At 51.7% G+C, this 22598-nt stretch overlaps 1 protein-coding gene across 2 annotated transcripts; it reads right to left on the bottom strand.

Annotated features, from left to right (window-relative positions):
- Positions 1 to 332: 332 nt before the first annotated feature.
- Positions 333 to 10297, bottom strand: PLA2G2F (phospholipase A2 group IIF). 2 transcript variants are annotated; one of them, XM_055332447.1, is made up of 5 exons: positions 9950 to 10297; positions 9231 to 9283; positions 5854 to 5998; positions 4816 to 4925; positions 333 to 2502 (listed from the first exon to the last, which is right to left on the bottom strand). In XM_055332447.1, exons 1-5 carry the CDS (start codon positions 10060 to 10062, stop codon positions 2291 to 2293), a joined length of 633 nt encoding a protein of 210 aa, XP_055188422.1. In that variant the 5' UTR covers positions 10063 to 10297; the 3' UTR covers positions 333 to 2290. The 2 variants fall into 2 exon arrangements, with proteins under 2 accessions (XP_055188422.1, XP_055188421.1); XM_055332446.1 differs by lacking the exon at positions 9950 to 10297 and adding an exon at positions 9508 to 9593.
- Between the last annotated feature and the right edge of the window lie 12301 nt (positions 10298 to 22598).

The raw sequence follows: 22598 nt of genomic DNA, 5'->3' as shown, positions 1-22598 counted from the left end.
CATGACTTTGGACAAGTTACTTTGCCTCTCTGGGCCCCAACTGTTAAACAGTAAAGGATGGGGTGCAGACTAATGCCTGACAAGCACCCAGCCCAAAAGTTATCACTGAACAACCCTTGGAACACACCACTTTCCAGCCTTCCCGACACTTGTCTCTCTGCTGGAGCAGGGCCACTTCACCCAGGCGGGGAGCAGGAGGGGACAGGCCATGCCAGCTGCTGGTGCCAGGGAACCTGCTTCCCCCAGAGCTGCAGACGCTGGAGGGAGTCTCTGAGCCCTCTCGTGATGCCCAACCAGTGGCTACCATGCCAAGGAGGATAGCAGTGGGGAGCTGAGGCAGGAGGCCTTTATTAGATTGAGGATGGGGAGCTGAATCCTGTGGAGAGTCTCTGGGGTGCAGCATCCCAGACAGGCTGGGGCAAGAAGGGGGGTGGGGGGGCAGGCAAGACTCCTTGGCAGCAGAATCTCATCCCAGCACACAGACCCAGACTCTCTGGAGTGGAGGTATGTGCAAGGTGAAGGGGCACAGCCAGACACCTGGGCTCCTTGGGTGAGGGCAGAGGCCTCTGCTGACCCCACCTCCAGGGGGGATTCTGGGTGCCCCATCCTGGCTCCACCCCTGACTTGGCTCAGAGATAACAGGTCCACCCAAGATGGCCAGGAGAGGGTAGTTTGTGAACAAGAAGATGTCAGTGATGAGGCTCACAGGGGACCACAGCCGCCACCCCACGACAGTCAGCAGAAGGCGAGTGGTGGCAAGGCCTTCTCTCACGCAGTGACCGCAGACTCCAACCAACAGTTTCATCCTCGGTCCCCAAGCCTGGTGTTCTAGAAGCTGCAGCTCCGCAAGGCTCCTGTCAGTCCTGCTATGTTTGGGGTAGATCTTCTCTCCCCAGCCCCATGCCTCCCTTGCCTCTGCCTTTCTTGACCATCCTAATGGCAGTGGTCTACAGGGTACTGGTACTGGCAGGGCGGGTGGAGCTTCCTGACGGCTGCTCTCGGTGTCCGGGTGGGTCACGGTGCTGTCACTGGGTCCTCGGGGGTAGGCAGGGCGTGCGGGCTACTCGGGCTACTGGGAGGCCGCTGAACTCGAGGTCAAGAGGCGAGGCGAGGCAAGCAGGACAGGGGAGGGTGCACCTGGAGAAACAGCAATGCTGGCGCAGGGTCAGGAAACCTGGTCCCATGAGGCTGACCCTCCTCCGCCTCTGCCCGCAATCCCAAGGCCTCAGTGGGGGCCCTTCAGCCCAGGCTCCTTCATCCCACTTCTCCTGCCACTCTGCTCTGGACGTCTCACCTCTCTGCCCCCTTCTCCTCACCCTTCCCTCTTCAGACTTCTCCCTCCCCCTGCCTTCCCCAATCTTCCCCACTGCCTCCTCCCCATACCTGGTCCCTCCTGACTTTGTTTCCCCCTTCATGGAGATGGGTCGGACCTGGGGGTGCAGCCTCGCCTCTCCCTGGCAGGGAGAGAGGGGCCTAGGGTCCTTCCACCCACTGGCCTGGCTGCTGCAGGAGAGGAGGCAGGGGGCGGGGGAGGGCCCTGTCCCCTCCATGTCTGTCGGGGTCCCAGGAGGCTGGAGTTGGGTGCTCCTCAGAGCAGAGCAGTATTGTAGGGCCAGCTCAGCGAGGAGGCAGGGGAAGACTGGCGAGTGTTGTCAGAGCCCTGGAGGCTGCTCTGAAGCCAGACTTGGGGGCTGAGACACTAAGCTCTGTGGCCATCTTGTGAGGTCTGGGCCTGGACTCAGGGCCCCCCACACTTAATGGGGTTCTAGATCGCCACTAGGCCCTCAAAGCAAGGATCAGCCTGAGTCATCTCCTAGGGGCAACCAAGAGGGCCCCAGGGCCCAGGCCTTGGGACCGGCACCCCGTCTGTCTGGGAACCCATCTGAGGACACAACGAGCTCTGGCTGCACTGGCAGCTCCAGATCTTGGTCTCTAAGCCTCCGGGGTCCAACCTTCAGGGTGAGGCCGAGGAAGTCAGGCTGGGGCCCATGGCAACGGCCTTGCCTTCCACACTCAGGAGAGGCCCCAACAGGCCACATGTTCCCTGCCAAGTCTAGGACCCGCAGCAGGACCCAGCCATGCCCAGTGTCAGGCCGGAGGACCCTGGGGGGCACAGCCAGGGCCCAGGCCTTCCAGAGTCCTCTGGGGCCCGTCTTGCCGGAGGGCTCCAGGGAGGAAGCAGCCAGGCAGCCCCCGGGGCTCCCAGTCTTCCCCACCTCCCCTTGCTCCATCTGTCTGGTCCCCAGAGCCAGAACCTCCACCCCTCTTCTCTGTCAGCCCCCAGAGGGCACTAGGGAGGTGCAGGGGGAGTTGGGGAGAGGTGTCCATAGGCCGCCTCCTCCAGGGGCGGCTCATAGATGCTGCAGTTGGGCGTGGGGCCCTGACAGTAGATGTTGAGGTAGTTGCGATGCTTCTCATTGTACTTCTGGTTCTGGAGGCACAGAACCACGTTCTTGTCGCACTCGCAGGTCTGCTTGTCACACTCCGTCTCGTTGAGCTCGCCTGTGGGGAGCAGAGGTTCTAGTGGGTCCCAGAAAGGGGTGGCATGGTGGGCAGCACCAGCGCCACCGGCAGGCCACCCCAGGCCCGAGGGCTCAGAAGCTCTGGGCCAGGCCCCGTGGTCTGTGTCAACAGCCCTCCTGGTGGCTCTGGAGGGTGCTTAAATCAGAGAACCCCTGAAGTCCAGTGTGCCATTTTATAGCTGGGGAAACTGGCCCAGAAAGGGGCACGGGTTTACCTAAGTCACCCAGTAAACACGAGGCAGAGCTGGGGCAGACGGTCGGGTGTCAGAAAGCCCCGCACCCCCCACCCTCCTCTCTTCCATCACAGAATCATGGGACCCCCCCACCCTGGAGGGAGCTAGTGGTAAGGAGCCACTGAGGAAGGGCCTCCCATGAGCAAAGGCTTGAGATCTAGTCACTGTTGCTGCTGCTACTACTCTTAGCCCCCAGAAATCAACTACTCTGACCGCTCTCAACCTTAGGGGTGCACTAGGACCCACGGTGGGCCTCGGGGGGGGGTGCTTTTTGAAACAAAGACCGCTGGGCCCTAGCCCTACAGCTTCAGATTTGGTAGGTCTGGGTGGGGGCCTGATAATCTGCATTTCTAGGCAGCTCCTAGGTCATGCTGATGTTGCCGGTTCGGGGAACACCCTTTGAGAACCCCTCACTAGCTCACTAGTTTGCAAACTTCTCAAGCTTTCCGTCAGCAGAATCCTTTCTCTTAAATAAACTCTTTGCAGGAAGCCAACATATCAAACGGTCTTAAGAGAAGCCGCCTAAGCTATAAAATGGGTTAAAGGGGCCAGCTGGACCACTCAGGACTCCCCATCACCTGACCCCAGGAACCCCCGAGCCCAACGTGAAAACCACTGCTTGGGGTAGTCCGCTGCCCTTTGGGGATCCTTGAAATGCTTTAATGAGGGGATACCCCCTCTCCCAAGCCAGGCCCTACACTCCACGCTGGAACAGCAGAATATGAGGACCTCAGGGCCCTGGGCCCCCAAGGCGCCCCAGATGTACCCAATTCCCCACCAGACTCTTTCTCAGAGAACAGGAGACTTGGGGTTTTTGTTTTGTTTTTGTTTTTTGCTGGGCTTGCTTGTGAGCTCTTCGTGAGGGATCGTGAGCAGAACCCGGTTAAGACCAGGAAACAGGGGCAGCTGGGTGGCTCAGTAGTTGAATGTCTGCCTTTGGCTCAGGGCATGATCTCGGGGTCCTGGGGTCGAGTCCCGCATCGGGCTCCCCGCATGGAGCCTGCTTCTCCCTCTGCCTGTGTCTCTGCCTCTCTCTCTGTGTCTCTCATGAACGAATGAATAAAATCTTAAGAAAAGAAAGAAAAGACCAGGAGACAGAGGGAGCCCAGGGCTGTCCATGGGACCGTGCTAGAGGCACCTGTTACCTAAAAGGAGGCAGGACAGGGGCGATTGGGCCATTAACTGGATGCCACATCCTTCAGTTGAGGAATGGCCTGGAAAGTCCACGGTAAGGGAGGAAACTCGGCCAGGCCTGGTTCCCATAGCTTGAATCCTGGAAACACTGAGTGTCCCAGGAGGAGGTCACTTTCTGGTGGGGCCCCAAAAACAGAAAAGGAAGGGAGCAGGTCTGCTCTGATCCAAACCCTGCCACGGGCCCATGGAGACACAGGCCAGATAGGGAAGGGAAGCACCCTGCGTAGGGTTTCCCAGCAGGACATGCGGGCTGAATCCAGGTGTGAACCCAGGTCAGCGTGTCACAAAGTCTCACCATCACCAGAGGATCTGGTTAAAACGGATTCCTGGGCCCTCACCCAGACCCACTGAATCAGAACCACTCCCTAAACTCTGCAAAGCTTCAGAATCAAGGGCTAGAGAACCAGGGTGCAATTCAGGCTCGGAGCATCAGAGCACAACAGGAGGAGGGCCGTGGCCAGCGTTCCCAAGTTTAACAAACAAAAACAAGAGGCCAGGCTAATCTGAATTTCAGACAAACGGTGAATATTTTAGGGTATGTAGGTCCCAAATATTGCACGGGATATATTTCTGCTAATCTTTAATTTTATACTAAGAGGGACTGATTTTACACTAACATTTATTTTTTAATACGAGTATGTCCCATGCCATCCCATCCTAGTAGCCCGTATTTAGGATACCGTACGTGTGAAAATATTTTTCGGTGTTTATTTGAAATTCAAATTTAACTGGGCGTCTTGCGTGTCATCTGGCAACCCGGTGCACAGCCCCAGCCCAGGGCGGGGTGGAGGGTAAGGGGGGTGGGGGCTGGCCATCTAAGCCCTTCTCCTCGGTGGGGAGGGGGCCAAGGCAGGGGGAGAACTCACTGCAGACGATCGAAGTGTTATTCTCGATGGTGTACTCATAGTGGTCCACATAGGGGTGGCAGCCCAGGTCAAAGAGCTTCTGGTAGCAGCAGTCGTGGGCATGGCAACACCTAGAGGTAGGTAGAGGATGGCAGGCCCACGTAGCCAAGCTTGACCCATCTCCCACCGGCAGAGACCCCAACCATCTCTTCCAGCCCCTCAGAGATCAGACCTTCAGACTGAGGCCCAGAGAGGGGCAGTTACTTGCCTGAGGTCACACAGCCAGGCAGACTCAGCCAGTGCCCAGGTTTCCAGCTGGGCTCCCAGCTTTCGCTCTGGAAGCCCTGCCTGCCTCTGCGGGAGGCGGGAGGCACCAGGCTGTCTGGCCATGTGGTCGGGATGGCAAGGACAGACAGGGCTAAGTCAGTGTCAAAGAGGCCATGCCTGGGTGTGGGTGAGGCCAGGGAGAGGCAGAGGTCTGCAGGGCTGAGTGGGATTGGGGGGCGAAGGACAGGAAGCAAATGTAGTGTGGCCACCCCCATCCCCTCTGGTGGAGGAAGGCGATTAGTCAACACACATTTATCAAGCCCCCTCCCTCCCTCCGCCAACGGTGCCAGACTTGGTGCTGGCTGCTTCTGGGGAGATAGGAGCAGAAAGTAAGCCATGGCTTCTGTCTGCAGTCTGAGGGAGGAGGCACAGCCCTCCATCAGAGCCTCCAGGGTGATGGGGTGACGGAGGTCACAGCCCTTGCTTTGGCTGAGCATGAGCTGTGCGTCTTGGCTCCCATGTGTTTTGGGGGCAGGTCAATGCTTCCTTCCTGCTGAGCATGGGAGTTCAAATACCTCCAAGCCCATCCTTCTCCTCCAAGGAGAAGGACGGCAGAGAGCATCCAAGACACTGGAGGAGGACACAGGTCAAGGTCAGGCTCCGGGTCACTAACTCATTGAACGAGCCTTGTCCTTTGGTGAAAGGGCCCTGTCCCATCTCCCAGAGACAGAGATCTCTGTGCCCCTCTGCCCCTCCCGGTCCCCACAGCATCACAGCCACTCCGGAACCTACCAGTCCACCTCGTCCATGGGCAGCCCGTACCCTCCCAGCCCACAGTAGCAGCCGTAGCCCACGAAGGACAGGATGGCGCTCCTCCCCGTGATGGCCTCCACCATGTACTTCAGGTTGAGCAGGCTGCTGCGGGCCACGGGCAGGACTGCAAGAGAACCAGGGGGTGCTGTGAGCGCCCGGCCTGCTGGGTGGCCCCTCCTGTCTGACTGTCCTCCCCGCACCCCAGGGCCAGGGCAAGGGGCAGCAGAGGGGGAGGATGGGGCAATGTATAAAAAGCTGTCACAAGGGGCACTGGGTGGCCCAGTCGGTTAAGCGTCTGCCTGTGGCTCAGGCCACGGTCCCAGGGTCCTGGGATCCTGCCCCGCATTGGGCTCCCTGCTCAGTGGGGAGTCTGCTTCTCCCTCTGCCCCTCCCCCTGCTCGTGCTCTCTCTCTCTCTCTCTCGCTCTCAAATAAATAAATAAATAAAATCTTTTTAAAAGGATGCCTGGGTGGCTCAGCAGTTGAGCATCTGCCTTTGGCTCATGGTGTGATCCTGGAGTCCTGGGATCGAGTCCCACATCGGGCTTCCTGCATGAAGTCTGCTTCTCCCTCTGCCTGCATCTCTGCCTCTCTCTCTGTCTCTCATGAATAAATAAATAAATAATCTTTAAAAAATAAAAAGAAATCTTTTTTTAAATGCCACGTGGCACTAGGGCCCTTAGAAAGTAATAATTGTTGACTATTTGCTGAGGGCTCGGGTGCCAGGCACCGTCCTAATCCCCTCCTCACGCCTTAACTCACTGAGTGCTATCATTATCCCCACTTTATAGATGAGGAGACTGAGGCCCAGAGCACGGAATAGCTTGCCTGAGAACATTATCAAAAAGTGGTAGGGATAGAATTTGGAGCCAGGCAGTGAGATCCCAAGTGCCCCGTCCACTGTAAGAGGCTTCACAAATGCCACGCGCTCTTCCCAACACAGGGGTTTGATTCTGGGCCTTGGGCTTAGTCTGGCTCCTCTGCCCCGCGCAGGGACTCGGCAGGGGCTGGTGCAAATCACGATGAATCCAGAGCCAATTCAGTGCTCTGGTCATTCAGCCAAGACAGATAGACACTCACTTGTGCACAGGCACACGCGTGCACACTCTCTCTCTCTCACACACACACCCGTTTTCCCTCTGTCCTGTCTCACAGGAAGCAATAGTGAGATGCCCCCTTCCCACACCAGCAAACTCAGCAGCTCCCCTGCACCTACAAGGCCGGCCCCCTCCCCAGCGGCGGAGTCTCCCCTGCCCTGCTCCCTGCCTCCTGGGCCCTTGGGGCTGTGCTGACTCCCCATCTCCTCCCCGCTGAGTCAGCCCTGAACCTGGCGCTTGAGTCCTTACCTGGGTTAACCCCCCCTGCCCCCCCACACACATGCAGGCAGGAGAGCCGTGCTCGCCCCATTTCATGGGTTTGGGGAGTCGTGCTCTACCCAAGTCTCTGCCTATGGGCTTCCTGATTTTCGTCATTACAGAAAATAAGGAGCAAATGAGAGAGGAAACGGGGAAGGAGGTGGGACAATCGACCTTGAGAGGAGGGTGTAGAGGGAGGTACGTGGCTCAGCGGGTCTGGGGCAGGGAGAGGCGGGACCCCGCATCCAGGGGCCTGAGCCCACCCCTGAGCCACACAGGGATGCGAGGGCTGCTGGTGAGGGAGCAGGAGGGGCCATTCGGTCCCCCAGCCCTGCCTCCCGTGGAGCTGGCGTCCTGCGGCGGGAGGAGGACGTGGGTGCCAAGCGGCTCGGGAGTCAGATCTGGAATCGGGCCTTGGGAGTCAAACCCAGACAGCCCTGGGTTTGCACACGGGTTCCTCCCCCGTGAGCTCCGCGGCACCGTGGGCAGGTTGCACAAGCTCTTTGACTTCACTTGGCAAATCTAGGGACCAGGTGGCTGTCCCTGCCTGAGGTCCTGGCCTCCTGGCTCCCTGGCCTCCCTGCCCCCCAGCGCCCGCCACCCCCTGGCTGTGCAGGTGATCCCCCGGGGTGGTGGGGGGCAGCTTCTACCCCCAGGGCCCTCTGACCACAGCTCCATACAGCGTGGACATGACCACGCAGGCCCTCCACACCTCACACACGCGGGGACACACACTGTTACACTCACACAGACACACACCCCTCAGACTCTCCTCCGCACACCACACTCCGGTGCGTACCCCACCCCCACAAACACACGTTCACCCCCTCACACGCCACACGCTCATGCAAGACACACACTCACAGTTCCCTCTACACACCGCCTATGTTCACAGGCACGCACCTGTGATACGCTCACAGGCACCCCCCCACAGATGCACACTGTCCTTTACACAGCCGTGCACACACTCGCCCATGAACACCTCGCACGCTCGCTCACCTCACGCCCACACTCACACATACCCTTCCCACACTTGGGAGCGCACCTGCGCACACTCACACATGCAGCCACCCATGCTGCACCCACGAAGCCAGGGCCACGTCCACACTCGGCCTCCAGGCGGGAGAAACGGAGTCTGGGCTGTTCCCGGCCAGGCCAGCGGCGGGGGCCGAACTCAAATGCTTGTTTTCTAAGCAACAGTCACTTGCGCGGCCAGTTGCGCCAACCGTTTCTCACATCTGGCCACCTTTGGCTTAATTTTGTTTCTGGCATCTCTTTCCCACCCTGCACAAACCAGGCTGCAGGCGATCCGTGGGGGGGGGGGGGGGGCAGCGACGGGTTCAGTCCACCTCCCATCGCCCTGAGGCACCTGCCGCCGGAACACCTGGACGTGTGCGGGGTCAGACTTGTGTCAGGAGCCTCAGCTGTCCCCGATGGGTGTGCCCCAGAGAAGGAGCCCCCAGGCCCTCCCCACCGACGGCTTGTGCGCTCACAGACAGCCCTGCTACACACACACCTCACCCACCTAGAGGCGCCCACAATTAACACCCACCTCCGCACTTTATGGACGTGAGCTCTCCTCGTAGAGAGCACTGTGTGCTGAGACACACCCACCCACACACAGAGGCGTGTGTGCATGCACACACAAACCCATTAGCTCTTGTCTAATGTACACATGTACACAAACACACACTCCTATCTACACAAACACCCAGGTTTTCCCGGAGCAGCCGGACGCCCAGCAGACACTACCATTTTACGATGCTTGCTCAGCCCTGGGCGCTGCCGCCTTGGAGGCTCGTAAATGCCCAGCAGCCCGCCCTGGCGTGTTTACAGCTGGCTGGAGGGGCAAACAGCCCCAAGGCAACGGAGGCCGACAGGGCCTGAGCTGGGGATGGAGGCCCTGGGCCGGGCAGCACAGGCCCAGGCCAGCCAGTGGATGGAGATCCGGGGAGCCCCCGGTCACAGGAGAAAGGAGAGTCTCCCCAGAGCCTCTACTCACCGCTGCCGGCCAGGACGACCATGGTGAAGAATTTCTTCATACCCAGGCTAGATCTAAGAGAGGAGAAAATCCAAGTCCTGTGTCGGTCCCTTCCACTCTCCTGCAGCTCCGGGCCTCACCAGAAGCCCCATCAAGGCTGCCCCTTCAGGCCCCAGCTCCTGCTGTCCCGGCTCTGTGATGAGCACCTCCCACCTGCCACCTGCCACCTGCACCTCCCGAGAAAACAGTCCCCAGGATGGCAGAGCCAGGAGGCACCAGGAGCCTCCTTCCTTCTTACCCTGAGCAGGAATGCCCTTCCTGCACCAGCTTCCAGGACAGGAAGCTCACTGTCTCATGGGTTCTGGCCACTGTCACAGAGCAGAACCAACCCCCTTTCCATAGATACTCCAGGAAGTCACATGACATGACCCAACCTGGTGGCTGGGCCTTGTGTTTAGAGCTAAGAGACCAGGCTCCCTAGATTCTAGTCCCATTCTTCTTCCAAAATGCTGTGTGACCTCAGGTAGATCCCTTAGCCTCTCTGGGCCTCAAGTGCCTCAAGAGGATTGACTAGATGATCCTTAAGGCCCTTCTGGTGCTGAAAATGCAGTGACATATCTCAGTCATCACTCAAAGACTTAGAGCTCCTCTTTCTAGAGAAATGGTCTCTAGAAGCCAGTTCCCGACCCCAACCCTGCTCTCTCCAAGGAGGATTCCATCCCAGGGTAGCAGGCACGTACCTGGAGGTTCTCCAAGAAGAGACCCTGAGACGTGGGCCCCTCAACCCAGAGGAGAGCCTAACCAGCACCTTCCTCCTGAACACTTTGGGGTTGGCCTGTGCCCCATCTGCCATGTTCTGTGTTCTGGGGGTCCAGCGACATAGGGCTTGTAAGGTCCGCGATCACTCTGAAGGCTCCGGGTAGCAGGCCCCAGCTTCACGCAGCCACACACGCTGGCAGGGTAGTGCCGGGGCAATGCCCCTGGGCCGGAGGCAGGTGCCACTGCCCTAGAAAAAGGAGGCTCCACCTCCTCCGTCCCACAACCACCGCCCTGCCCACAGCCACCTAGTACAGTCCCCACCCCAGGGCGCCCTGCCTGCAGGTGGGGGCTTACATGCCTGCCCAGGAGCTGGCCCCTCCCTGTGCATCTGGAAGGATATTGGTCCAAAGGTCTCCCTGCCCCCACCTGAAAGGGATGTGCAACAGGAAATCATTCGGTTACATGTGTTCAAGCTCAGTGGGGCGAGCCTTACTCAAGGGGCCCATGAGAGATGTGGGGCCCCTCAGTGGAGTTTCGCAGTGGGGGACAGAGACTGCGTTCAACGTCAAATAGAGCAAAGAAAAGGAGGATTTGTAGCTGGTGAGCAGGATGGGGGTCAGCAAATGGAAAATCACTAAGGGAGGTGGGGGATTCCGGCTAAAGCCCCCCAGCAGGGCTCCTGCAGAAGACAGGCCAGGGTGACCAGACATCCCCTGGAGGTGGCAGGTGATGAGGAACCCCATGCGACATCGGGGCCATCGGCTGTGGAGGATAGGGGCTCCTGGCTGAGCCGACTCGGAGAGGTTCTTGCAGAGAATACAGGACAGCGAGGAACACAGGAGTCCGAAAGTCCAGGCTTCTCTGAAAAAGAGCTCAAGGGGCCCCGAGCTCAAGGTTTGGTCAAAGAGAGAGTCTCTGCCAGGGGCGCTCCGTGTGGACATGCCCATGTCTCTAAGGTGACCGTCCACTGCTGGAAGCGTGTTCCTCCAGAATTCGTGGAGAACTCTCCACGCACATCTGCAAGCTCCTTGGCGCCCCCACTTGGCTAAGACTGGTGGAGGCCCCCCGCTGGCCTGGGAAAGGGCGAGTGGCTTTGATCTGGACCTCAGAGCAGTCTTCTCTGCACAGCCCCACTGTGGCAGGCCTGGCCCGACGCCTCTCCGTGGTGGGGGCCGTCCTGGGCATGGCATCCAGCATCCCTGACCTCCACCACCCGACCCGGGAGGAGTCCCCTCCCCACGCTCCTCTCCCCTACACTTACCAAGTTGTAACAAAAAATGTCTCCAGACAATTCTAGATGTACCCTTGGGGGCACAGCCGTCTCTGGTTGACAGTTTGGTGGCCTGCGAGTTGCTGCCATTTGCCTCTTATGGGGGTGGCACGTATGTGGGGGAGACAGGAGAGAAGCAGAGTGGGGCCAAGGCTCTGGAGCCTCTGGAGGTTTGGACAGTTGCACCAATCCGAGGCTCCAACCCCAGCACCCACACTTCTTGGCTCCGAGAGCCCAGCAGGAGAGCTCCCTCTCCTGGTCTCTGAGTCCCCAGCTGTGGAATGGATCCAACCAGGCCTCAGTGAGTAAGGATTAGGCTACCAGGTGACAGGAGTCGAGTCATCTGGGGTGTGTGGCAAGTGCCCAGTTAAACATCTGACTGCTGTAGAGCAGAAGCCTGTTCTCCAGCCTTGGGGTGAACTGAGATGATGGGAAGGAAAATAAGGAAGAGGGAGAGAAGCGGACTCCTGGAAATTAACCCATACAACCCCCGCCTTTACATCTACCCCTGTCACCCCATGTCCCCAGACTTGCTGACAAGGGATGGAGGTAATCCCCTGGGGTTTCCCTTCCTACCCTTCCAACTTCCTCTTCTGGCTCCACCAAACCAGGCGGCCATCGTTCCCCTTCCCCATCGTTCTCCCATGTCCCTGCATGGAAGGGGCTAACTTGCACTTGCTTACCCATTCCTTTATAGGTACGTGTTTTGGTTTGTGGATCTTGACACTTCACCTAACCCTAACCCTAACCCAGAGAGAAGGGGACTATGATTTTATTCAGAAGTCTGGGGGTTCCCATGGGACAGGGGCTGTATCTTCCCCAGCAGACTGGGAGCTTCCTGAGGACCAAGAGAGATGGGAGGATGAGGCTGGTCTCTCTCTTCATATGTCTGCACAAAGCTTGGCTTTAGTTTTTGCTTTGATTTGTGCAAACACCTCTTACCAAGACGTAAGGTCCGGTACAGTCCACACACTGAAGATACAGCCTCCAACGTGCTGATCTATGCAAAGAGGCCACAGCCAGAGTGGGGGATTCCTGAGAGTCTCTCAACTACCTTTTTGCCATCTTTCCATCTCACATTCCAGCTGCCTGTGCTGGTTGGGCTGTTCTCTAGAGACACTGGAGTCTTGGGGGGTGGGTGTGGGTAGGGGGTAGGATGGGTTCTTCCCCCTACTTCCCCGTAAGCACAGGATACTCAATACCAGAAGTCAACAGCAAACTGGCTGACCCAGTAATTCCACTTCTAAGCCTGTAAACCAAGATTCACACCTGAGTTCCCAGCAACAGATGTAAAGGGTACTGACTGCAGCATTCTTTGTGATGCTCCTCACGAAAATCAGGAGCAACCATGAGTTAGGGGATGAGTTAAGCACATTAGTAAACATCCATCTGTAATTGTGTCTTCAAAGATCTGATGATACAAAAAACAAAAAATCAAAACCCTGGATAATAAGGGTAACAGCAATTTTATTAAAAGGGGGGCAGGGGGCCGTAAGGAAGTTGGTGTGCACATGTATAAAAATTATCTCAAAGAATATACAGCAAACCATGAGTAATGGTTATTTTTAGACAGTAGGATAACTGGTGGTTTTATTTTCCTGTTTGTATTTTTTTAATAAAAATGAATATAAGACAATATATTCAATAACCAAGATGGAATGGCCAATGGCCTTGAAAGACATAAACTCATTCATCTGAAAATAGCCCCATATCTATTGAAGAAATTGAATAGGTAGATTAAAACATTTTCATAAATAAACTCCAGGTTCAGATGACTTTACTGGTAAATTTGACAAAATACATAAAGAAGAAATAATACCAGTTGTATTCAACTGCTAGAGCTACCACAGCAAACTACCATGGACTAAGTGGCTTAAGTGATAGAGATTTATTTTCTCGTAGTTCATGAGTTCAAACATCCAAGATCAAGGCATGGGCAAGGCTTGGTTTTTTCTGAGGGCTTCTCTCCTTGACTTACAGATGGCCACCTGCTTTCCATGTCCTCATGGGGTCTTTCTTCTGTACACATACATCCCTCTTGTCTCTTTGTGTGTCCAAATTTCCTCTTTTTATAGATACCAGTCAAGGGGCCCCTGGGTCGCACAGTCAGTTAAGCGTCTGACTCTTGATTTCAGCTCAGGTCATGATCTCAGGGTCGTGAGATCGAGCCCCAGGTTGGGCCCTTTGCTCAGTGGAGAGTCTGCTTGAGATTCCCTGACTTCTTCTGCCCCACCCCATTCCCCCCCCAAATAAATAAATCCTTTTAAAAAAATGAAGATACCAATCCAATTGGATTAATGACCACCCTAATAACCTTATTTCAACTTAATCACCCCTTTAAAACCATGTCTCCAGATATAGTCACATTCTGATATATTGGGGGTTAGCATCAACGTATGAAGAGAGGGTGGCAAAATTCAGTTAATAACACCAGTTATAAATAAATTCTTCCAGAAAATTTAAGCAGAGGAAATGCTTCTACTTAAGTCATTCTGGTAACTACCATTATTCTTTTTTTTAATTTTTATTTATTTATGATAGGCACACACACAGAGAGAGAGAGGCAGAGACACAGGCAGAGGGAGAAGCAGGCTCCATGCACCGGGAGCCCGACGTGGGATTCGATCCCGGGTCTCCAGGATCGCGCCCTGGGCCAAAGGCAGGCGCTAAACCGCTGCGCCACCTAGGGATCCCCAACTACCATTATTCTGATACCAAAACCAGATAAAGACATTACAAGAAAAGGAACTACAGATTATTATCCCTCATGAACATAGATGCAAAAAATTCATTTGGGCATGGAGCCCAATACGGAGCCTGAACTCACAATCCCAAGATCAAGACCTGAGCTGAAATCGAGAATAGGATTTCTAACCAACTAAGTCACTCAGGTGCCCCTAGATGCAAAAATTCTTAAAACAAAGAGTTTAACAATATGAAAAAGGAAAATGCACCATAAGGAAATGGAGTTTATCCCAGAAATGAAAGGTTGGTTTTACATTAAAAATCAGTCAATGGAATGAACCATATTAATAAACTTAAGAAGAAAAACTATATGATCTTTTCAATAAATACGAAGAAACAGCCCATTTGACAAAATCTGAAGTCCATTCCTGATTTTTTAAAAAGATTTTATTGATTTATTCATGAGAGATACAGAGAGTGACAGACACAGGCAAAGGGAGAAGGAGGCTCCATGCAGGGAGCCCGATGTGGGACTCGATCCTGGGTCTCCAGGATCACACCCTGGGCTGATGGCGGCACTAAACCGCTGAGCCACCTGGGCTGCCTTCATTCTCGATTTTTTAAAAAATATCTGCAAACTGAAATAGAAGGAAAGTTCTTTAATTGAAAAAGAGCATCTAGAAAAACCTTGCAGCTAACATCATACTTAATGGTAAATGACTGCTTCTCCCCCTAAGATTAAGAATGAAATGAGGATATCTACTCTCACCACTTCTACTCAACATTGTACTGGCGGTTTTAGTCAGGCAAGAAAAGAAATAAAAGGCATTCAGATTGGAAAGGAAGAAGTAAGATTGTCTCTATTGGCATAAATATGGTAGTCCCTGTAAAAAATACTGTAGAATCTTTAAAAAGCTACTAGAACTAATAAATGAATTTAGAAGGTTACATAATAGAAGATGAAAATATGAGAAAATTAATTGTACTTCTACATATTAGCAATGACCAACTAGAAATGGAAATTGAAAAGCACATAATAATATCCAGAAATATTTCATATTTAGGAATAAATTTGGCAAAATATATGGAAGACATGTACACCGAAAACTATAAAACAATGCTCAGGAAAGTCAAGGAAGACCAAAATAAATTCAGAGATATACCACGTTCACGAATCAGAAGACTGCATGTTGTTAAAATGTCAGTTCTTCCTATTTGTTCTATACAGTCAATGCCCTCCCAATTAAAATCCTATAGACTTTTCTTATAGAAACTGCCAGGCTGACCCTAAAATTCATATGGAATGAAAAAAAAAAAAACCTGGACTATCAAATCAACTTTGAAATGAACAACAAAGTTGATGGACTTACATTATCTGATTTTAAGGCTTACAATGTTAGTATAATCAAGGCAGTGTGCACTAGCATAAAGATAGACACAGAGACCAATGGGAAAAAAAAGATGATGCAGAATTAGATCTATACCTTTATGGAAAAAAATTTTAATATTTTATTTCTTTATATTAGAGAGAGAGAGACAGAGTGCATGTGAGCAGGGAGAGGGTAGAGGGAAAGAAGAGAGAATCCCAAACAGACTCTGCTGAGCATGGAGCCCAACACAGAGCTTGATCCCAGGAACTTGAGTTCATGACCTGAACCAAAATCAAGAGTCAGTTGCTTAGCCAACTGAGCCACCCAGGCACCCCTGGAAAACATATTTTTGACAAAGATGCAAAGGCAATTCCACAGAGGAAGAATAGATTTCCAACAATGGTGCTAGAACGACTGACTACCAATAAGAAAGAGAGAGAGAGAGAGAGGAAAGAAGGAAGGAAAAAGAAAAAGAGGGAGAATAGGAGGAAGGAAAGAAAGGAGAAAGAGAGAGGAAAGAAAAAAGGTCCATTCCTACCTCTTATCGTATATAAAAACTTATCAGAATGGATCATAGTCCAACAAAGGTGCCAAAACAATTCAATAGGGAAAGTCTTCCACAAATGGTGCTGATACCCACATGCAAAAGAACGGAGTTGCGTCCCTTCCTCACATCATACACAGAAGTTAACTCCAAATGAAATGGAAGGATTAAAACTAAAACTCTTAGAAGAAAACATAGGCTTAAACCTTTGTGACTTTAAGTTAGATGATGTTGTTTTAGATACCACAACAAAAGCACAAGTGGAAAAGAAAGATAAATTGAAGTTCATTAAAATTGAAAACTTTTTCCTGCAACCTATATTATCAAAAAAGTAAAAGGACAACCCATGGAATGGGAGAAAATATGTGCACATCCTATGTCTAATAAGGGACTTGTGTCCAGAATGTATGTATAAAGAACTCTTACAACTCAATGATGAAAAGATAACAACCCACTTTTAAAATAGGCAAAGGAGGGGATCCCTGGGTGGCGCAGCGGTTTAGCGCCTGCCTTTGGCCCAGGGCGCGATCCTGGAGACCCGGGATCGAATCCCACGTCGGGCTCCCGGTGCATGGAGCCTGCTTCTCCCTCTGCCTGTGTCTCTGCCTCTCTCTCTCTCTCTCTGTGACTATCATAAATAAATATAAAATAAAATAAAATAAAATAGGCAAAGGATTTGAATAGACATTTCTCCAAAGATAAACAAATGGCCAAAAATCACATGAAAAGATGCTCAACATCAAAGGGAAATGCAAATAAAAACTATAATGTGGTATCACTTCACATCCACTAAGATGGCTATAATAAAAAAACACAAATGATAGCAAGCATCAGTGAGGATGTGGAGAAATTGGAACCCACATATGTCGTCTGTGGGAATGTGAAACAGTGCAGCCACTTTGGGAAACACTTGAGCAGTTTCTCAAAGCGCTACACGAGGCACCAAGTGACCCTGCAATGCCACTCCTAGGTATATACCAAAAAGAAATGAAAATATAGATACACACACACACACACAAATGCACACAGATGTTCATAACAGCATTATTTGTAATAACCAAAAAGTAGAAAAAAAACAAATGTCCATTAGTTGATGAACAGACACATAAAATGTGACATCTATGGAATATTATTTAACAATATTGATGATATGCATTATAACATGGATGAACCTTGAAAAACTGTGAAATTAAAGAAACCAGTTAAAAAAGACCACGTATGATATGATTTCATTAACTGTCCAGAATAGGCAAATCTGTAGAAACAGAAAGTAAATTAGTGGCTGCCTAAGGCCAGGGGGAGGGAGTGTGTGACAGAGGGGGGTAAGGAGTGATGACTAATGGGTAGGGATTTGGGGGGGCTGTGGTAAATTAGATTGTGGTGATGGTTGCATAACACACACACCCACAAAAACCCACATTGAAGTATACACTTGAAGTAAATGAACAATATGGTACCCAAATTATATTTCAATAAAGATATTTTTTTAATGGATCATATTATTCAGCTTTAAAAAGGAAGGAAATTCTGATTCATGCCATCTGGATCAAGCTGGAGGACATTATGTTAGGTAAAATAAGCCAGTCATAAAAAGGACAAACACTGTATGATTCTATGTTGATGAGTAAAATTCATAGAGAGAGAAAGCAGAATGTTGGTGGCTGGGGACTAGGGAAAAGAAGAGATGGGGAGTTCATGTTTAATGGGTGCAGAGTTTGTTTTATAAGAGGAAAAGCATTCTGTGGACGGCGGTGGTTAGGGTGGCAACAGTGCGAATGTCCTTGATGCCATTAACCTGCACACTCAAAAATGGTGAGGATGGTATATGCTAGTTTTGTATATTTTACCAAAATTTTTAAAAATAAATATTAAAAAATGGATCATAGGCCTAGATGTAAAACCTAAACATATATTTCTAGACAAACACATAGGAGAACTTCTTTGGGTCAGGTAAGTCAGATTTCTTAGTAAACACCAAAACACTATATAGAAGGGAAAAAAAACCCAGAAAGCATGAAATTCATGCAAATTCGAATTCTGCTTTTTCAAAGAGGCTGTTAAGATCATGGAAAGACAAAAAAAAAAAAAGATCATGGAAAGACAAGTCACAGAGCAGAAGGAAATATTTGCAAATATCTGATAAAGGACTTATATTCAGAATATATAAAGAGCTCTCAAAACTCAATAATAAGAAAACAACATAATTTTTTTTTCAAATGAGCAGATGATTTGCACAAACTCTTCCCCAAGGAAGATGCTGGTTGACAAATGAGCCAATACAAAAGGTGCTCAGTATCATTAGACATTAGGAAAATGAAAGTTAATACCACATGAGATTCTACTACACATTTATTAGGGTGCCTAAAATTTAAAAGACTGACCATACCAAATTTTGGCGATGAGGCGAAGCAACTGGTCAAAGACACACCCACAAACATTCATAGCAACTTTATTCATAACAGCTACAAATCATAAACGATCCAAATGTTCATCAGTTGGGAAAAGGACAAACTGTGATACGTTCGTACGACGGAATAGCACTCAGCAATTGAAAGGAGGGGAGCCTCTGTTACACAGGACAGCAGGACCTCAGGGAGGCCCAAGGCAGCTCTTTGGGGGAACGGAAGTGTTTCCTGTGGTGACCAGGGGCGTGGTTCTACAGGTGCGCATTCGCCAAAACTCACTGAACTTGACACATTTTATTGGTGCATTTTATTCTATGCAAATGGTACCTCAGTAAAACCGATTTTAAAAGAAACCAAGAAACAGGGACGCCTGGGTGGCTCCATGGTTGAGCATCTGCCTTCAGCTCAGGTCATGATCCCGGGGTCCTGGGATTGAGTCCTGCACCGGGCTCGCCTCGGGGGGCCTGCTTCTCCCTCTGCCTATGTCTCTGCCTCTCCCCCTGTGTCTCTCATGAATAAATAAAGAAAATCTTTTAAAAAAGAAAGACAGACAGGTGGCCCGGGTGGCTCAGCGGTTTAGCACCTGCCTTCGGCCCAGGGCGTGATCCTGGAGTCACGGGATCGAGTCCCACGTCGGGCTCCCTGCAGGGAGCCTGCTTCTCCCTCTGCCTGTGTCTCTGCCTCTCTCTCTCTCTCTCTCTCTCTCTCTCTCTTTCTCAAGAATAAATAAATAAAATCTTTAAAAAGAAAGAAAAGAAAGAAAGAAAATAAGAAACATTTCTAAGAAAAACTTACTCCTTCTACATTTATAACAAAAATGTTTTATATAAACATACCTGTGATGATTGTTTTGCCAAATCATCCCTAATCGTTAAGCAGCTGACTGTGGGGGAGTGAGGCACCAAAGGACATGTTCCCATTTTATGGAGGTGGAATCTGAGGCAATGAGCTGGAGAGCCACGTGTCTCAGCCTTATGAGTCAGGGAAGGCCAGGTCGGGAGGATCAGGCCGGTCCCTCAGATCAGATCCCTGAACTGCAGGAGCACTGTGTGTGCTGCGGGGAAGAGGAGCGGAGCAAGCGGAAGAAAGAGGACGATGACTAACAGCTGCTCACCTCCGGGGAGCCTGCTGGGACATCTCTTCTCCTCTCTGGGCTCTCTCAACACCTGCGTTAGTCTGCTCCGGCTGCCATCACAAAGTACCACAGGCTGGGTGGCTTCAAGGATGGACATTTGCTTTCTTACACTTCTGGAGGCTGGAGGTTGCGCATCAAGGTGTCAGCAGGCTTTGCTCCTCCTGAGGCCTCTCTCCTTGGCTTGCAGATGGCCACCTTTTCCCTGGTCCTCACATGGTCGGTCCTTCCTCGCTCCCTGTCCCTGTCCCAACGTCCCCTTCTTAAAAGGACACAAATCAGATTGGATTAGGACCTACCCTAATGACCCTCTTTTAACTTAATTACATCTTCAGAGACCACATTCTGAGGTACCAGGGGACTAGGATTTCGACATAAGCACTGAGGGAGGGCATCGTTCAGTGCATAACAGCACCCATTGTCCACATGGCCCACGGCTACAGCCAGCTGGGAAAAACCAGACTGGGAAGTGGCATTGGGTCAGGTTGGCCTTCTAAGTGGTTTGACCCTTTAAAGTCCCACTAACCCCTCTGTAAGTGGGGCAAATAACATCACCTTATAAACTGCTTTGAGGAGGGAGTGAGAGCAAAGGCTTTGTGCAAGGCAAAGTACTTGTTATCTCCCACAAGCTAATGGTGTATCCCTCCAGGCTAACCCTTTCCCCGGGTCTCATGGAGGTGGTGAGCCATTGGGGGGGGGAGGTCATATTAAGAGTAAGAAATGCCTCTGGCTTATTATCTGACCCATGTAAGTCAGAACCCCCGGGAGCCCCCACTTCCCAAATAAAGTCTTGCTGTCATTTCTGGGAGTCTCTGTAGGACCCTTGGGAGCCCCAGGTGTCTCCAATCTTCTCTACTCCCCCGTGTGACCTCTACAGCTGTTCATGGAGGCCTCAGCACCCCAAAGCTGCAGGCTCAGTGGGATCACCCTACATTTCAGCCTCTGAGAGCACACTGCTCTGCACAGAGAATGGGGCATGCCTCCGGCCCCACACTGTGTCATGCTCCCTTCTGTCTCCTGGGCCCCACTTGGTGACCATAGCCTATGCCTGAAGCTTCTATGTGGCCCACTCCACGAGGCTCCAGCCAAATCCAGCAAAAGAATAGCTTGGTGTCCACAGTCACACCCCCCCATTCTGACTGCTTAGGCAGATAAATCCACTTCATGCCAATCATCTCATGCAAATTGGTATGAGGCCTCCACCCACACCCGGAGATGGGGGCGCCAGGGGTCTGCACAGCCCAGATTCCAACCAGCTCAAAAGTGTCTGGTTGCTCTGGGGACATCAAAAGCTCCTGGTGAGGATCTGCCTTAGTCCTTCCTCTCTGCACCCTACACAGCATGCTGGGCCTACTGGCAGCTAGCGCATAGTAGGTGCTCAGGAAATCCCTGTCAAATGGAGTCACTTGATGGCTTCCTATAGGATTTATTTAAAGTGTGGTCTTTGCCTCCCATAAGCTAATATTTTTTTAAAGATTTTATTTATTTATTTGACAGAGAGAGAGAGAGAGAGAGAGAGAGAGCACTAGTAGGGGGAGGGGCAGGCAGAGGGAGAAGTAGGCTCCCCACTGACCAGAGAGCCTTTCTCAGGGCTCGATCCCAGGACCCCGGGATTATGACCTGAGCCAAAGGCAGATGTTTAACCATCTGAGCCACCCAGGTGCCCCTCCCTTAAGCTAATATTAATAACAATACTAACTGCCATTATTGAGTGCTTACAGTATACAAGCTGAGCACCATATATGCCCCTTGGAATTCTTATAAAAACCCTGGGGTTGGGGAAGGCATTCTCATTTTACTCCACCTCATATAACAGATGAAGAAACAGATGCTTGGTGAGAATCCACATCAGGCCTGTCTGGCCCCACTTCCTTCTGAATGTTTAGGCTCTGAGGCCTCTCAGGCTGATGTGGCACTTGAGGAAGGCAGCAGGGGAGCTGGGTGGGTTCTGAGAATGGAAGAACCTTTGGGAAATGACCACCAAGAAGCTGCTGGCTGTGGGGGATTTCTAGTGATTCTGAAAATACATTCCATGGTCACTAGTCTGAGTTTAGGTCACTCTGAATGAACCGAGAGGTCAAAGTGGAAATCCCCCTGCTATGTCTGACCAGCTCTGCATCATTTAGAAACAAGAGACTCTGAGTCTCAGGCTTGTGGGGAGGTCAGTTTGCCCAGGCCCTTGCTTTGGTCAGAATTTTATACTCTTTCCCCTGGAGGAGGGGTCACCAGGTGCCATACATTTATTGATCACCACCTGCATGCCTGTACTCCCCATCATTGCACCCGTACTCGTGACAGCAAGCCGGCAGGGGATGCATCAGTGGCCCCATTTATCAGACGGGAAACCTGAAGCTCAGAGAGATGAAGTAGTGGAATCAAGGTAATGTTGTTGTTAAGCTGGAATTTGAAGCCACATTTGTCTGATATCAAAGCTGTTGAAGGAGTTTCCACAACGTGACTATACCAGTGTAGCCAACACCCAGCCTGCCCAGCACATCAGAGACGAAGCCCAGAGCCTCTGGAGGAAGCCAGCTCCATTACTAGACCCTTTCCCGCCAATCTTCCGTAACTCCGAGCTTCCTCTCTAATACCCTCTGCAGGTTCCCATGGACAGAACCCAGGCCATGGTACCATCCCAGTGAGTGGAGCTTTGTAGGGAGGGATGGGTTGAGGGGAGGATTCTATCATTGGCTAAAAGGACCTCCTCTCCCCCGTGGGGGTACCTCTTAGAAGATGAGGGGAGGTCCACTTTCCTCTCTTCTGCAATGAGGTTGGGGCAGTAGGTTTCCAGACCCTGCCAGCTCTCTTCACTCCCACCTCCACTGTGTAGGGAGGGTGAGAAAGGAGGGCAGAGCCCCTGGGTGTAGTGACTCATCTGTAACCTGGGGTTTAGGGCAGGACCTACCTTACGTTACTATGTGTGAACTCTTGGAGCAGTGCCCAGCTCATGGTAAGGGTGGCTCTGATAGGTCTGTGTTCAAACCCAAATTCTGCTGTGTACCTGCTGTGTGATCCTAGGCAAGTTTCTAGCCTTCCCGAGCTCCACTTTCCTCACCTGCACAATGGGAATAGCAGTATCTCCCTCACAGTGTGGTTGTGAGAATTAAATGAGACAACAACTCAGTGCCTGACATGTGGTAGAGGCTCAACCAATGGCAACCATTCCTAATAGAATTTGCACTCCAGCATCTAAGCCCCTGCTGCCCCCTTCCACCCACCACCTG

The sequence above is a fragment of the Nyctereutes procyonoides genome, unplaced genomic scaffold (assembly GCF_905146905.1).
Source record: "Nyctereutes procyonoides isolate TBG_1078 unplaced genomic scaffold, NYPRO_anot_genome, whole genome shotgun sequence".
NCBI lineage: Eukaryota > Metazoa > Chordata > Mammalia > Carnivora > Canidae > Nyctereutes > Nyctereutes procyonoides.
Note: the sequence above shows the minus strand (reverse complement) of the source record. Positions and strands in the feature narration are given on the sequence as shown.

What these genes read in the sequence shown, in the direction of transcription:
- PLA2G2F (XM_055332447.1), bottom strand. Translation starts at nt 10,062, where the DNA reads ATGGCAGATGGGGCACAGGCCAACCCCAAAGTGTTCAGGAGGAAGGTG. An exon ending in TCTTCTTGGAGAACCTCCAG is followed by an intron (nt 9,284 to 9,949) that starts GTACGTGCCTGC and finishes CTCCTCTCTTAG; the next exon opens with ATCTAGCCTGGGTATGAAGA. An exon ending in CCCATGGACGAGGTGGACTG is followed by an intron (nt 4,926 to 5,853) that starts GTAGGTTCCGGA and finishes ACCTACCTCTAG; the next exon opens with GTGTTGCCATGCCCACGACT.